This window comes from Eubalaena glacialis, chromosome 5 (assembly GCF_028564815.1).
Source record: "Eubalaena glacialis isolate mEubGla1 chromosome 5, mEubGla1.1.hap2.+ XY, whole genome shotgun sequence".
Taxonomy (NCBI): domain Eukaryota; kingdom Metazoa; phylum Chordata; class Mammalia; order Artiodactyla; family Balaenidae; genus Eubalaena; species Eubalaena glacialis.
The window spans coordinates 104,591,313-104,607,073 of NC_083720.1; the positions used below are offsets into that span (position 1 = coordinate 104,591,313).

General features: G+C 38.4%; 1 protein-coding gene across 4 annotated transcripts in view; it reads right to left on the reverse strand.

Moving 5' to 3' along the window:
- The window catches only part of HNRNPD (heterogeneous nuclear ribonucleoprotein D), a 17,134-nt gene extending 2,885 nt beyond the window's left edge, over nt 1-14,249 (reverse strand). The window contains exons 1-6 of one of the 4 annotated variants that reach the window (XM_061192417.1): nt 13,670-14,247; nt 11,762-11,818; nt 2,497-2,665; nt 1,719-1,880; nt 491-622; nt 1-22 (exon numbers count right to left, since the gene is read on the reverse strand). The exon at nt 1-22 is cut by the window's left edge and continues 78 nt beyond it. In XM_061192417.1, coding sequence (XP_061048400.1) covers nt 1-22; nt 491-622; nt 1,719-1,880; nt 2,497-2,665; nt 11,762-11,818; nt 13,670-13,908 — 781 coding nt within the window. In that variant the 5' untranslated portion in view covers nt 13,909-14,247. Of the gene's footprint in view, nt 23-490; nt 623-1,718; nt 1,881-2,496; nt 2,666-11,761; nt 11,819-13,669 lie in introns of all 4 variants that reach the window. The other 3 variants (XM_061192419.1, XM_061192418.1, XM_061192420.1) reach the window with 3 other exon arrangements.
- Nucleotides 14,250-15,761: the final 1,512 nt, after the last annotated feature.

The following is a 15,761-nucleotide window of genomic DNA, read 5'->3' on the forward strand; positions in this document are numbered from 1 at the left end:
ACATAGCTACTTTTATTTCACACTAAAAAGAGAAAAATTATGTTATTACACTGACTCAAGAAAACAAATAAAAAATAACCAGAATAGCCAATACTGTCTAAAACATACAGTTGTCTGCACTGATATTGATACTTTCCTCAAAATCAGTTTATCAATTAAACCAATCATCAGTACTTAAGAGAAATAATCACTTCTGATGTATCCAAGAAGTATGTGCTTGAGAATTTTACTACATTCTATTTGTTGGGTCCTCAAAAAGTATCTTTTGGTGAAGTCTAGACAAAAACTCACTTAAAAACAAATGTTTCCCTCCTGTTACCCAATAAAAGCAAAAAAAAAAAAAAGTCAAAAAATGACTTTGATAAATAAGGAGCCAATGAGACATCTTTAAAGCACAAGCATACAAACTGAAGCCTTTACAGAAAGTTTAGATGACTGAACTCTTTACAACAGCTAGTATTCTCTACAAGGAATTGTATGCTTAACTTACTTTACTAAGACCAACATTGTGGTATTTCTTTTCCATTATCTTCTTCACTGGTTCCTCTTCCTTAAAGGTAATAAAGCAGAATCCACGCCTCTTATTGGTCTTGTTGTCCATGGGGAGCTCTATGGATTCAACCTGATTATCCAAAAAAAAAAAAAAAAAGTTTTAATACCTTAGTTTGTAAGTATAGTGGGAAAAATGCACAAAGAAAACATGCATTTGGCCCTCAAGCTCTATTCTGTGTCTCTCTCCCAGTTTTATTTTAATCTTTTAAAAAGTCTTCGAATTAGAATATGCACTCCACCTAAAAAGTTGTTAAACCTGTTTATAAAAAAAGGTTCATAGGGTATTGACACTTGCTACCTAATTCAAGGGTCACAAACTCAAATGCCCACCCACCCACCAAGCACATGCAGAAGGAAAGAGTCAATTTTAAGAAAAACAGAATAAAAGTGACTGTGTTTGGGAGAACATGGGGAATGGTGAGGATCACTGAAAACTGGAGAACGTATGAGCAACCAAAGGTGGACGTTGCTACTCCATCTTAGATGGCTGTTGCCAGGCAAGAAGGCAGTTCCAATGTCACCTGCTCGTACAAATACTGAAGAAAAGCTAAATATACAGATTTTTGTGGGAAATATCTCAATTCCTAAATACTAACAACTAAACATGCAATATGTTCTGCTTGAATCAAACCAAGGATGTCTACAGGCTGTATCTGGGTCCAAAAGCCACAAATTTCTCAACTTAGCTTTAAATCATTAATTCATAAAAGGAATCTAAGTCTATAATTAGCCTCATAAAATTTGCACATATACATGTGCTTAAATTGAGAAGGCATTACACCCTATTGTTAGTTTATTTCTTCCCTATTCTCAACTGAACCATTTCCTTCTACATCTCAGGTAATCCAACCTGAATTTCTTCCTCTTGTTTATAGCTTTCTACTAATCCAGTAAATTCCACAGTAAGAAAATGTCTACTTCATCTTTGTGTATGGTATGCCCAAGGATGCTATGCATACAATAGTTCCTCAATAAACTAGAAAATGCAATCATCTAACCTTCAAAGACCTGCTAATGAAGTATTTATACTATCCTTATTTCAAAACAAATCACATAATCTGTCCAAACTTCAAAACAACTTTGGAAAACCCAGTGAAAAACCTATAATGTGACAATTATATTCACACTAATTTTAACAAAAACTAGGTCAAAATATTATCACATACCTCACCAAAACCACCAAAGTACTCCCTTATTTTCTCTTCAGGTGTATCTGGAGAAAGGCCACCAACAAAAATTTTTTTAACAGGCTCTTTTGTTTTCATGGCTTTGGCCCTCTTAGGATCAATCACCTTCCCATTCAATTTATGTTCTTTCTGATCCATGACCTAAGGAAATGGAAATTTTTCATTTGAAAGATGTATATCTTAACTAAAGTTCAGAGATTATTAACTTACTTAAAAATAATTATAGTTAAATAAATATAGCTAATGCCAGGCATATGTTGACCAGCTCACAATTAAACTGTCAACTGTGGTGATGTGATATCAGCTAATATACACCAATGTTTAAACCTAAAGGTCAGTAAGAATGAGGAGTTAATCAATTACTAGACAACCACCATGTCTTTAACTATTAGCAATATAAGCATGATTGCTACTTCCCTGTAGCCTAAAGACTAAAATGTAAAATGATTCAGTCAGAAGTTTCTTGCCTAGCAAATTTCAAAATCTGTATTTCTGTGAACTTATCACAGCATATCCTTCTAATCAGGCATCTTTAAGGCTTTTAAAATTAATTTTAATACAGTAGAGCCTGGCACACGGAAGTTTTCAGTAAAAAATTCTTGAATCTGACTCTCTTCATAAAACGTATTGGCAAGAGCTGTTATCTCTTCCTTCGTATAACTGCAAAAGGGGAAATCACAAGTAACAGGCAGATTAATTGTATCAAACTATTCACATATTTTGTATTATTAACTGATTAGAACACATGGCACACTACCTTATCTACACTCTCCGACTCTTTAAATAGCACAAAGCCAAAACCCCTTGATCGCCCTGTGATAGGATCTAACTTCAGAGTGCAGTCTACGACTTCACCAAATTTGGAGAAGTAGTCCTTCAGATCTTTCTTTGTAGTGTCCCAGCTAAGGCCTCCTATAAACATTTTCCTGTAAAGACAAAAAGCAATATTAAAATGCTAAAAAAAATTTTTTAATTTTGCCTTAAGTATCCACATCAATAATACCTTCCCCAAAACTGCACCAATTTACTGGGCAGTGTATTAAAATGTCACTCTTCCTACATAACCACATATCAAGAACACCCTATTACAGTTTTGGAAAGTTTTGTTTGTCACTACTGCGCCTGCATAATTACAAAATAGGGAGCAAGCAGCAGATTAAGTCTTTTGACTTGCCAAAAAGAGAAATGTATCCCCAAAGTAAAAATAGTATACACTTTCTTAAATTACGAGTTAAATACTGGTAACAGCAAAACAGAATTTCACCTTGAAATTTCTCTTCCAAATCTTTATTAAACTTATGAAAAGGTCCCCATTAATCAGAGTAACTAGCATGTGTCTATGCTGAAGCTCCTTTCTTAACTGTTCTCTCATTAACAAAACTCTTAGCACATAAAATGGGTAAGTCTCACAATTAAGTTGTAAACCAAGTTTTTCGATGTGCTAAGAATCCTTAATAAAGACAAAAATAATCACGTAAGCAATTTAATGAACAAAAAAATTACCCAGTGAAGCACAATCCACTAATTAACCTAGATTATTTATTTCCAGTAGAACCTCAGTTAACCAGCAATAAAATATTTAAACCTTTAAAATGCTAAAAGTGACAGGTGGTAAGTGGAAACCACCAAGGCACTTTAAAACCAAAAATGCATACCCCCCGCCAAAAAAACTGTAAAGTGAAATCTTACTTTTATTACAGCAAAAGGCCATAAAGCTCAGATCTGGCAGCTCTGTGATCCCTTTTACATCTGCCCCCTTTACCCACTCCCACAAAAGAGCTAACATATACCTCCCTCCTACCCTTTAAAGAGACAGGACTAGAGATTGTTATTTTAAGGATAAACTGTCAGAATTTGTTATGTGAGGGCTAAAAATCAATTTCACCATCAGAATAAAATCATGCTTGGTCAATGAGTTCTATCTTTGCAACTGCAGTGGGTCAGGGGGAGGGGTGGCGATGGGGGTGTGGTGCTAACTTCCAGCTCTGAAAAGAAATTAAAGCAGGAACATCTCCATCTTGTGGGCTTTTTAGGATATCGCCACTAAAGCCAATTCTTGCAACAAGAGGACAAAGTCTATCCCTAGAATAAGATCTCGCTTCTGCTTAACCTACAGATGCTAGATTAACTGAGGTGTTACTGATCTTACTATTTTATCAGACTTGTTCTTACTTCTAATAAAGTTAACGCAAAAGAAGTCTTATTTTTAGGCATATAGTGTACTTCCCATTTAGGTTAGGTTTTCAACTTGTACCTGTATTCTAGAGCTGGACTATTTATATGCTTTACATTCAGGACTTCGGCTAATAAAATTTCCATGCTTTAAGTAACTTTTATTAACTCTTTTTATATTTTATAATCAAATGACCATAACAAAACACCCACACTGTTGTACAGGTATTATTAATGTTTACTGCCAATTCCATGGGGATAAAAAGTTGAGGTATTTTCTCAATTACATTTTCTTTCATATCCAGTGAAATAATATCCAGTCCAAGTTACTTAAATTGCCTTAAGCACCTTTATTTTTAACCTAAAGATCCAGAGCACTTCCTTCATAGATGAAAGTACATTACCAACATTTACTCTTCCAAGGTGAAGAGAACACTGCTATCTTTTTAAGGATGAGAAAGAAACGGACTTCAAGGTAATGACCTCTTGCTCAGATATTCATGGAAAGTTCTAGATAGAAACTTCAATTAAATTGAAATTTAACTATTAAATTACCACTTCTGTGATTATTACAGAAACTTTCCATCGATAATTTAACAGTTTGAAATTACTTCAAGCTGAAGAGAATAACAAAAGTCTTTTAAAAAAAACCTAAAATTGAAAGGCAAGAAAATTCTGTGTCTGTCAGGTCTGTTCCTCAGAGACAGAACTAGTTTTGATTTTATTTAACAAAGGCAATATTTATATTGGGTTGTGTCCTCAATTTAAAATTAACAAAAAATAATTACAAACAAATAAATCAAGAATGAGGCACGTTCTTTAATTCACAAACCCCAAACTTTTTCTCAACATTGGGAGTGCATACTAATTCATCAACTGGCCCAGTAAGTGTTCTCTAAAGAAACTTTCCACGTTTAAAATAGTCTTGAGTAAAGAAGTTGTTAAACGTGTCTACCTTAGAGTTAAAAAAGGTCACCGAAGAGGCTATCCTTCTTAAACAATCAAATCCCATTTATCCAGAATATTAAATGTCCTAGTCAACTATAATTTATACATCCATAGAATGATTACTGTTTCTCAAAAAATTAGAGCAAAATATGTAGTAAAACTTCAGCTATCCAGCACCTTTAGAGAATGAGAAGCCAAATAGTTACCTTCCTTCAAGCATTGCCTGCCTTCCTAATCTCTCTCCCCAATTGTTTTTAACCTTCAATTACTTGGAATGATTTTTTTTTCCTACGGCATATCACACACACTCTTCTGCCTTCCTAATCAAATGGAGTAATCATGATTTAACATTGAGTCAGTCACCACTAACACACTATGCTACTATAGCATGCCCGTAGGGTCTTCTGAACTTAGAGAACTATTTATTAATACACTAAGTGCATCTTATTTCTTAGCTCTTTTAACAAATTCTAGTTTTCATTTTTGCCAGAGTAATCAGCAGTTGCTATTCTAAAATGCTTCCCCCGCCTTCCATTTTTTAGGAAGTTAGCCGGCACTCAAACTTTTCAAATTTGGGGTAAAGTAAAAGTAAACAGCCTCTGAGCAAGAGCCTAACTAGCTCTTTTTTGAGACAAATTCATTACGTTTTGGCAGCCCAAAAGCACTCGTTTTCTTCTGCTCTAATAAGGAAGGGTGCTGCACAACTGATAACCTAACCAGACAGGTGGATATACTACAATGAACACATACTGTACCAAATCCATTCTATCTTTACTAAATCTAGCATATTAAATAAATTCACCCCATTTTTACTCAGTAGACACACCAAAATATACATGTGTAACACATAAGAAAAAGTCTGTTACCTTAATTCTGGATAAATGGGAACTTATTTTAGCCTCTCTAAAACACCAGCATTCTGCTCTGCCTCAAATTATAGGATGGTATATATAACATGGTATCAATTTAAACTTTCTATATTTTATATTACTGTATCTTGCTTAAAACACAATACCTAGTGTCTGTCCAGATTACCTTTGCTGCCTTGAACACAAAGACTGACTTTCAAGTTGCTTTCACCCCTGCAGAGATGTGCAGAACACTTCACAATGAAGGAGAGCTGGAACTTCAGAAAAATCCTGAGCAGCGAAAGTTAAAACTACAGCACAGGACTTGTTCAAGTAGCAGAAATGGGCCCCTAATACTACAATACAAGCTTAAAATTTGATCCTTACTTGTAAGTGAATCAATAATCCCAATTAAAGTGTAGGACTTTACCTACAGTATCAACGAAGTTTAATTTCTTAATCCTATCTGTAAAGTTATTTAGCACCCCAAAGGCAATACAGTATTCAACTTAAAACACCTACTCAACAATTGAAATATTCTTGCCTTATAGATACTGACATTATACCATATTATAACATTAAATGACAGGCACAAAGTTATACAACTCAGTGCAGGTAACTCTCCAAATGAGAATTTAGGTTGCTTTGTGGGACACTCTCTTCGAGAGGAAGTACATTTAAAGGCAGTAAGTCAAACTGCTTGGGGTTTAAATCCTTCCTCCAGAACTAAGAGCTTACCTCTATCTGCAGTGAGGATTTAAATGGCACAGAACATGGTCTGACACATCCCAAGTGCTCAATAGAAATAAATTACTATTTGGTAGGGATAGAGCACAACCTAAATAAAGCAATTTTTTCACTTACTCAATGGCTTAAATTTTTTTTTTAATCTGCATGAGCTATATGAAGTTTCCAACATTAAAGGGAAAAGGCCAGGATGAGATTTATATAAATGGATCCTAAGATTAGTTTTAATGCTAAAGACTTAACCCAGAAATTTTAAATATCCCATGTAAAAACTACAGACTGGAAATTAGGTTTTCTAAGCTCTTAAATAAAATGTAGTTCCAAAATCACACTGATGACTTGTCTGTACTCTACACAAATGCCAGTAACTTCAGTAAGGAATAATTTCAAAATATAAACAGCAATATACATGGAGCAGTGCTGGCTGGTGGAAACTGCTCTAATACTATTTTTTCCCATCTAAGAACTTTACTCTCAATACTACTGAGGTTTCTAGGTTTAACACTCTACTCAACAGTAAGTATTTTTTATATAAAGATACTTGGCCTACTACCCTATTCAAGGTAAATGACAAACACATCATTACACTTTTTCCCAATTTTGGAAAGGGAAAAAAAGGATTCTGTAACTTTTAAACACTTCCTAACAACTCATGGCCTTCCATATGTGGTTTCATAACAAATTCTGACAGTTTAAAAACTACAACAGCATGTCGATCTGATATACGTTTCAAGTACACAACATAACTGGCCAATTACTGTCACCTTTTAAAGTAATGTTACTCAAACCTACCACTAATCCTTATTTAAATAAAACTTCTGGTATTTTATCCTTAAAATTATTCCTTTACAATCCTAAAATGACATTAAGTATAGTGAAATCTCACCAATAGATAAGAAATGAGTATTTATTTTCCTTATAAAATATAGATTTAGTTTAAAATTAAATCAGTAGTTAACCTAAAATGGGGACGGGTTTACTTTTTGTAACTAGGTAGTATCACATGGTATCATTTTAGAATCTGTATAAAAAGATACCCTTGGAAACAGTCTGACAAACTTTTAACAAGTCAATAAAAAAGATTAATTCCTCTAGGTAATATATTAGATCTCATTTCTTCATACTTTGAATGAACTTAAATGACTAAAAAAGATAAGTGAGTTGAAACATAATAGCTAATAAATTAAACATGACGGTTTTTGAATAAACTTTAAATGTTTAACCCAAAATCTCCCCTTTTCTTCGTTTCATTCCCAAGCAGGAATGACATCTTGTATTTTTACTTTTAAAATAAACTCTCTATCAGCTTTATAAGGTAAACTCTCCTCTACCTAGAGGTTAAGGAATGGGGTTTCCTTAACCTAGAGGTTAAGGTTCTGGTTAACTGAGATTACTACACATTCACAATTCTATAAATTTTTTATTAGAAACCAATTTAAATAGCAACACTAAACTCAGAAAATGATTTTTACCTTGATGGAATTTCAGAATCTTGCAATGCTTTAAAATCACATTACTTTTTAATAATATAAGGGGAAAATTATGTAAGATTCATTCCATGACATTATTGGTTACTTTTTGAGTATATTAGCTGATAGTTTTTCATCTATCTTTCTCACAAGACTTGGGGTAGGGAAACTAGAGTTGAGTTTCCTGGCTGTTTGGACTTTATGGTAGTTTCAAGTCTAGATAAGCAGGAGCTTACAGAATAGGACCCAATACTTAAAAACTACCACCTTGATTATTGGCCAAACACTGCTAGTAATAATACGTGTCTCCCCACTCCACCCCCAAACAGTCTTAAATGTCTAGCTCCAATGTACAGTATGTAATACTCCAGAAACTAAAACATGCTTACCTTTACACCACAGGAGTAAACCACTGGCAGTATCAACTATTAAGGCACAAGATAAATACACACAAGCTATGAAAGCAGGCTATGTAGTCAATCTTCCTGTGGTGAGCATTGTTTCCAACACACAAATCAGCAAACCAAGTAACGAACATGTTATATTACCTGAGACCACACTGTTGGAAGTGAAGTAACAGAAACAGATCCCACGCTTCCAGCATCCAGTTCAGTGCCCTATCTACTAAAACGTTGAAGCAGAACTAAAGTTGTTTCACTCCATTTGTGAATATGCACACACTCGAGGTGCACAGGTTTAATTGGAATATGGAAAAAGTTATTATTCTATTACTTTTTAAATGCTTTCAAGCTAAAACTAATCATTCTCCATGTCGGCCATGAATCACACACAATAGCAGATTCAAAACCTTCTTATATTAAGTGCACCCTTACAGATAACAATACCCAAGCAATGTTTTAAAAAAAAAAAAAATACACAGTAAGTATACACTTAATTTATAGAAGGGGCCACAAGTATATTTATCTCGAAAAGCAGCACTCAAAAACTTCAATGATAGTCTCCAATTCCAAACCCAAAAGGTCAGGTGATTTTTAGTATCCTTCATGATAAATAAGAATTTGAAATGAAAAGAATTTAGTACTCCTTCCTTAGGTGTTAATTATCTCAAATCTGGGGGCATCCATTACTACAATTAACCCAGGAAACTTGTCAAAGGTTCCGAAGAATGCTAAAATTCAGACCCATGTACTCAGGGTCTCAACTTTACAGTAAATCCAACTTACGGAATCAAAGGCCCGTAAATTTGGCATAAGACTGCTTTTATATCTAAAAGTAACTGCTCTTCTACAAAGCAAACAACGTTCAAGATGCCCCAGAAGCACTAGGGTATAGACTATAATCTCAAATATTTAAAACAACAAAGTGTTAAGTAAACCCATTTCTTAAAAATTAGACAGGAGACAACCTACAGCACAATTAATTCACAAAATCCTCAAACAGGAAGAATCACACTTGAGTTTATACACTAATGGTTATAGAACTAGATCAACAGTCCTGTTATTAGGAAAGTACTGCTGTACTTTGGCTCATAAATGAACGGGATTATTCTGCTTCTTGCCTAACCCAATGCAGGCAAGTCAATGTACCTACCTTGTAAAATTGAAAGCTACAACAATATTATAGTTCCCCAATAATCATGAGAAAGTAAAAACTCTGTCTCCAGGTAGCTTGCTATACATGGCATGCATATTTTGCCAGACACTAATTTTAAAGTACCTACACACTGAAAGGATCATAGCCCTATAGAGAACGTAATGAGTTCACACCAAAACGGGAAATCTCAGTGCAACTGCTTTTAAGTAAAAACTAGGGATGTTAAAGTTGGAAAAATTATAATGAGGTGAACTCAGGAAGGCATTTTACTATGGAAAGTGAATAATTACTCTAAAGGTCCATAGTAAATTGTGGAAACGCTTTACTCCACTAGAGGTATAACAGGCATGTCCTCTTCAAAATAGCTGTTTATTCTTGTATTAAGAAAAAAAAAAAAACCACTTAAGTCTGCAACAAATTGATTTTTAAAATAGTTTTAGGATGAAATTGTAACTCACTTCAGTCTCAAGTTAGAATTGTAAAAAGATACGCACACAGAAATGTGTTTAAGAAATTAAATTTAGATTTTATATCTAGTAACCAGTCTTACCCTCGCCACTATTATGAAACTTCTGCCCAATTTCCCTCAAACTGGGAGACAAGAGAACAGATAGGGTGGCAAGTGCAGACACCAAAAAGATTAAGGCTTGAGGGCTTTTTGTTCAAAAAGAAAAACAAGAATATGTGTAAAGGATGAGGCTAACTGACCGGACAGTAATTTTTTAAAAATATTTATTTATTTATTTGGCTGCGCCGGGTCTCAGCTGCTGCACGCGGGAACTTTTGTTGTGGCACGCGGGGGTACATTATTTTAAAAGTCAAGTATTAAACTTTAAAAATGAAAATATTTGTTAAATGTAAACTCAGAGTAAACCTCATAATCTAAAATGTTCATTAACTATGAATATTTAATTGTCCACTTTTCCTAAAAGGTCAAAAAACTTGCAAAGTTATAGTATTAACAGACCACATATAATTTCTGCAAGAGTCAAAGCAACAACCTTTAAACATAAGTTTATGATCCTTTCAAATTACTGAAAATAATTGCTTACATATTTGAAATATATAATGGAGTAATAAAGTCAAGTACAGTTATTAATTTATTCTTATTTAGTTTGCCACTATTACCTAGCAGTGAAATTGAACTATCACAGGACCAAATAGAATAATTTCCATCAAAAAACTTTTATTCTGGGGACTTCCCTGGCAGTCCAGTGGTTAAGACTCCACACTCCCAACACAAGGGGCACGGGTTCCCTGGTCTCGGGGAAGATCCCGAGTGGCGCGGCCAAAAAAAAAAAAACCAAAAAAAAACAAAAAAAAAACCAAGCAACTTTTATTCTGTATGTCACACTTTATCTCCAATATAAAACTGGACAGATTTCAGTTAAAGAAAATAATAAGCTCCTGTAAAATGTAAATATTGTCCCAACTGAGCTCTTAGAATGTTGTTTGTACAGATGTTAAGTCAACTATCTGCAAGTTACTGGCCCTCTAAACTCCAGTGGTGGTAGATACAAACTCCTGGAAAACTCAAACATAATCCTGAAGGCAGAAATACTGACATTTAGGGGAACAGGAGGGATAAAAAGAACAATACTCAATCTACCAGCCTTCCAAAAAGTCATGCAATTGTGAATACATGTCAACCAACCAACTGTAATTAACATTCCAACCAAATCACACTGAAAATCTAAAAATCTGATTTAAGCTGTAGTGGAAAGCCACATCAGCATGCCTTTAATAGTACATGTGCAATTCTTATTAAAGTTCTATTTACAAATATGGTGATTAAAAAAAAAGTCATTTTTGCATATACATCACTACTTTAAAAATTGTTTTACTACTGACATTTCCAGAATATTTCAGTATAACATGCAATACATTTTAAACACACAACACTTTATTGTAGCAGATAATCTTCACGTATAACATTAAACTTAGAATTACAAGAAAAATTTTTTTGTCTTAAAACAAATCAAATTTAAAATTAAATACTTTCTTGCCCAAATATAAAAATATCATTACTTATTATATTAAGCTTTAATTGGCCAAACCACAATTACATGCATTACCACAGACCAAAAACCATGTAATGGCATCAATTCTGCCCAAAGATCACACATGATGCCTAAAAAGGTTTTATATCCCAGGTACAAAATATCCTACTGTACTAAAGTCTAGAATTTCCTGGGGATCAATGGGCAACTAACCAATACACAGCCTCCACATGTTATGACTATTGAAACCTTTATATTACAGAAATAAAATTTAAAAGTTTTACCATTCTTCCCGCTGTGCCGTCGCTGCTTCAGAGTGTCGTGGGGAGGAGTTTGAATGGCTAGGGAATTAACAACCGGTACAGCAACCAATCAAAATTCTAGTTTTAGTTTTTGACATTGTTAGGGTTAAAAACTTTAATTCATTTACACTTCGGTTCAATAGTAGATAACTACAAAGGCAGCTGCTTTGTGACTTGAAAAATCAGAACAGAAAGCCCGCCCCAAACAGTAAGTTACACAATCATTTGGGTGCCTCTGTCCAAAGAACAGAATTCAGAAAAAAACCAAAATGTTAAAAGGCTTAAGTTTCCAAATATTTAACATATCCCTTTCTTAAACTAAGCTATATATAATTCCAGATAAATTAAGAAAAGCTCATTTCCCATCCCACCTCCACTCTCCCAAAGCCAGCACAATCAGCAAAACAGCCCGACAAGAGTCTGCCCAGGCTGAGAATATTAAATCCTGTATTCCAAAGGGCTTCTCTCTCCCCCCTCCAAAGCTTGTGCTTTTTTCTAATAAAGGGAATGTTTTCCAATATTGAGTTAACGCGACATTTTATTGCTTTTACCTTCCAGCCAACACCTTTCTCCTTGTTACAGCGAAAAAAATTACACACACACACTCCCCAATTACAAAAAGTCATGGAAGCGTTAACCCAACATCAGCGATCAGTAACGGGAATAAGAAGAAAACCCAACCAAGAACCCCTGATTTAGGCCCTCCTGCTAACTCCTATATTATGTTCCCGGCTCCCGAATGCTGCGTTCTAAAAAATTTTATGCAGCTTTAAATAACATATACAACGTATTCCAATCGGAGGAAACAAGTTACTACTTAAAAACCTGCAAAAAGAATAAAAACCATAGCACATTACAGAATTTGTTCATTTTATGAAAGAAGGCTGGTGGGCCTCCTGTAACTTAAGTAGATGAGAGCGGGAAGGAGAAATCAAGAGAGACCAAAAAAAGGATTCTGGGCACGGCGTGGGTTGTAAAAAATGAAAATTGCACAGAAAAAGTAAGGTAAGAGTACACTATCTGTACGAACAGTTGAGGAACCCAATAGCTGAGGGCGCGAAAAAGGTGCGCGGTTAGAATAGCTCTGCGCGGTGGGGGAAGGGCGGTCAGCAAGCCGGAGGTAGAACAGCTCCAGCCAAGTGCAGGCCCCGCCGACAAGGAACTTAAGGAAAGCCCTTGGAGCAAAACCAACGTACCAACAGGCGAGTCGGGGAATTTCACCAGGCCCAGTTGGTTCCGTAGGCTGGAAAGTGGGGACTATGCAAGCAAGTCGTTGTGCGATGGTGTACAGTAGAAAATCGAAAAGACTGAGGCGAAACTTACTCAAAATACTGAAAAACATTCGGCCTGAAGCCAAGACGGGAGGAGCAGAGCTGGACAACCTACACGTTCCCCGAAGCATGTGCTTACAAAGAATGGCATCGTCTAGGGATGCTGCAGTGAGAAGCACCAAATAAACCTTAGTTATCCAGGCATAAAGGCTTTTTGTGTCTGATTGCGTTTTTATGCCCGGGACTTTAGAAAACTGGGGAGAGAGAAGACAGCGGGAAAAGAAAAAAGGTACCCCTCGACAGGCGGGAAAAAATCCTGGCGGCCAAGTCGGTGGGAGGAGACCCAAGGCGAGGGAGGGAAGAAGGGCGGGCCGGGGAGCAGCATGGTGACGGCTAAAGGTGGAAACGTGTGTGATGGGGGAGGGGGCGATTAGCAGGCAGGGGAAGAAGGAAATGAAAGCCCGGGGGAGCCCGGCGTAGAGAAGGGGATAACAGTGCAAAGAGGCTGCACGGGAGCCTGGAGCACGGGCGGAGAGCGGGAACGAGGCCTAATGGCGGGGGAGAAGGAGGGGGAGGGGGGATAGTTGGGCCTGACTATCCCGGGCCGCCCCTTACTCACCCTTCATCCTCCTCGTTCTTACTGGCATCGATCTTCGCCCCCTCCGACTCGGCGCTGCCTCCTTCGGTGCCTCCGGCCGCGGTTCCGCCCCCGGTCCCGGCTCCGCTTCCCGCCGCCGCCGCTGCCCCCTGCGCCGCCACCACCATGGCTCCCTCCTGTTCGCCCGCCGAGCCGCCTACCGCCGCCGTTGTTGCTGCCGCCGCCGCCGCCCCGTCCCCGCCGAACTGCTCCTCCGACATAGTGCTACTGCCTCCGCCGCCGCCGAGACTACACCCGCCGCTGCCGCGAACCGAAACTAGCAGCAAAGTAATCCCCGCCGCTGCCGCGCGCCCGCTCTACCGCGCGAAGCACACAACAAGACAGAGAAGGCGCGCGTGGCTGCAAAGGCTCCTGCGCCTCTCCCCGGCCTGCCCCCCTTGCCTCCCACTCTCGCGCGGCGCGCACTCCCACTCTCGTCCGCCGCACTAAAAAAGAATAAGCAGCGGCGGCCGCTCTCGCCTCCTCCTCGCTTTAATGGCGCCGCCGCGGACCACCTAAAATGGCCGACGGAAGAACGGCGCGTCCCGGTCACGTGGCGCGCGAGCGCGCCCTTTGCACCTCCCCCGCCCCCTCTACCGCTAGTTTTTTTTCCCCTTCCTCCTCGGTCCCGCCCTCTCGCTCCCTTTTATACCTTCCTCGCACGCGCTGCGCCGCACAGCGTGGGGCCTGTAAAGGGAACCGGAAATGGCGTTCTATAAGACGGCCGCGCGGAGACCATCGAGAACAAGGAGCGCTGTTTCGAAGGCGCGGCTAGAAGGGCCTTTTCGTCCGCCGCAGCTTTTCCGAGGGTTCCTGGTCGGCTCACCCCCATCCCCACCCCCACCCCCAGCAGCGGGCGGGAGCAGCGGGCGGGAGCAGCGGCGTCGGGCAGGGGTGTGGTAGCACCTCCCGGAAGGCGGCAGTGCCCTGTGCGCCTGCGGATTTGGAGTGGGGGAGGGGAGGCGCACAGCCGGCTGCTCCCGGCGTGTTAGCGGTGCCAGCCCGAGAAGGGAGGCTACCCTGAGGTGTCGGCCTTGTCCCACGGACTACGGGGGACGCCTGGCTCGCGGTAGCCTGAGCGAGGCGCCGCGGCTGGCCGCGTACGTGCACGGACTGCGGCAGCTCCTCCGGTCGCCGTAGTCGCCCGCGACCGGGTGACATTGAGGTTTCCCCGGCTGCAGCTGCCGCGCTTCCCAACCCCTAGCGGGCAGGCTGAGGCCGTTGACGATTAGGGCTGCTTTTCTTTTAAGAGTTGCTTTCCGAGTAAGACTTCTGCTTGCCTGCTTTTCTCCTGAAATTTTTCGTCAGAAGAAGCAGGTAACTTGCGTATTTTAAGGAACAGGGATTGTTTTGCATTGCTTGCTGTATTTGAGGATCCTGAAACCTACCACGATTCTTTGAAAATACTAGGAGTTAGGAAGGGTGTTAGATCAACCAAGAGTTCACTTAAGTTAATGTTTTTTAGCCCTTGTACTAAATAGAATATATAAATGTTGCGAATCTTCTTTACAAGGTTTCTCAGTTTGTTGTGTTGTGGGTTAGGGGAGTTTTCTGTTGTTAAACACCGCTCGGAATTTTATGCAGGCTAACAGTCAAGTTCTTTAATAGACCTATTAGAAATCCCAAGCGCCTTGGCTGGAAACTGGATTATTCGGGCTTTGGGATTTGCTGCTTCCTGCAATTACATCTTGAAGAAAATGAAGTTATTAGGTACTTCTTTAGTCAACGAATGATTATTTGCCTGTTTAGCGTGTGCCCAGGCACTCGGGAAACGAAGACTAGTGTGAAATATCGAAAAGAACTCTGCAGAGTTTAAATGTTTGTTTTCCACTATGTAATTAAATGAATTTGTATTAACACTATCCAAAAATCTCAAAGGAAGACTGAAAACACTTAATTTTTTATAATTAGTCAAGTTAGCAGAATTTGCGTGACAGAATAATTAAAACCCAAGAATACAAATCAAATTCTGAAAACGTCTTAAAAATATAATCTTACTGAACTCCTGTATTACGTAAATCACACAGAGACAGTGCCAAGAATGTGTATCTCAGATCAAGTGGTAGTGACTTCA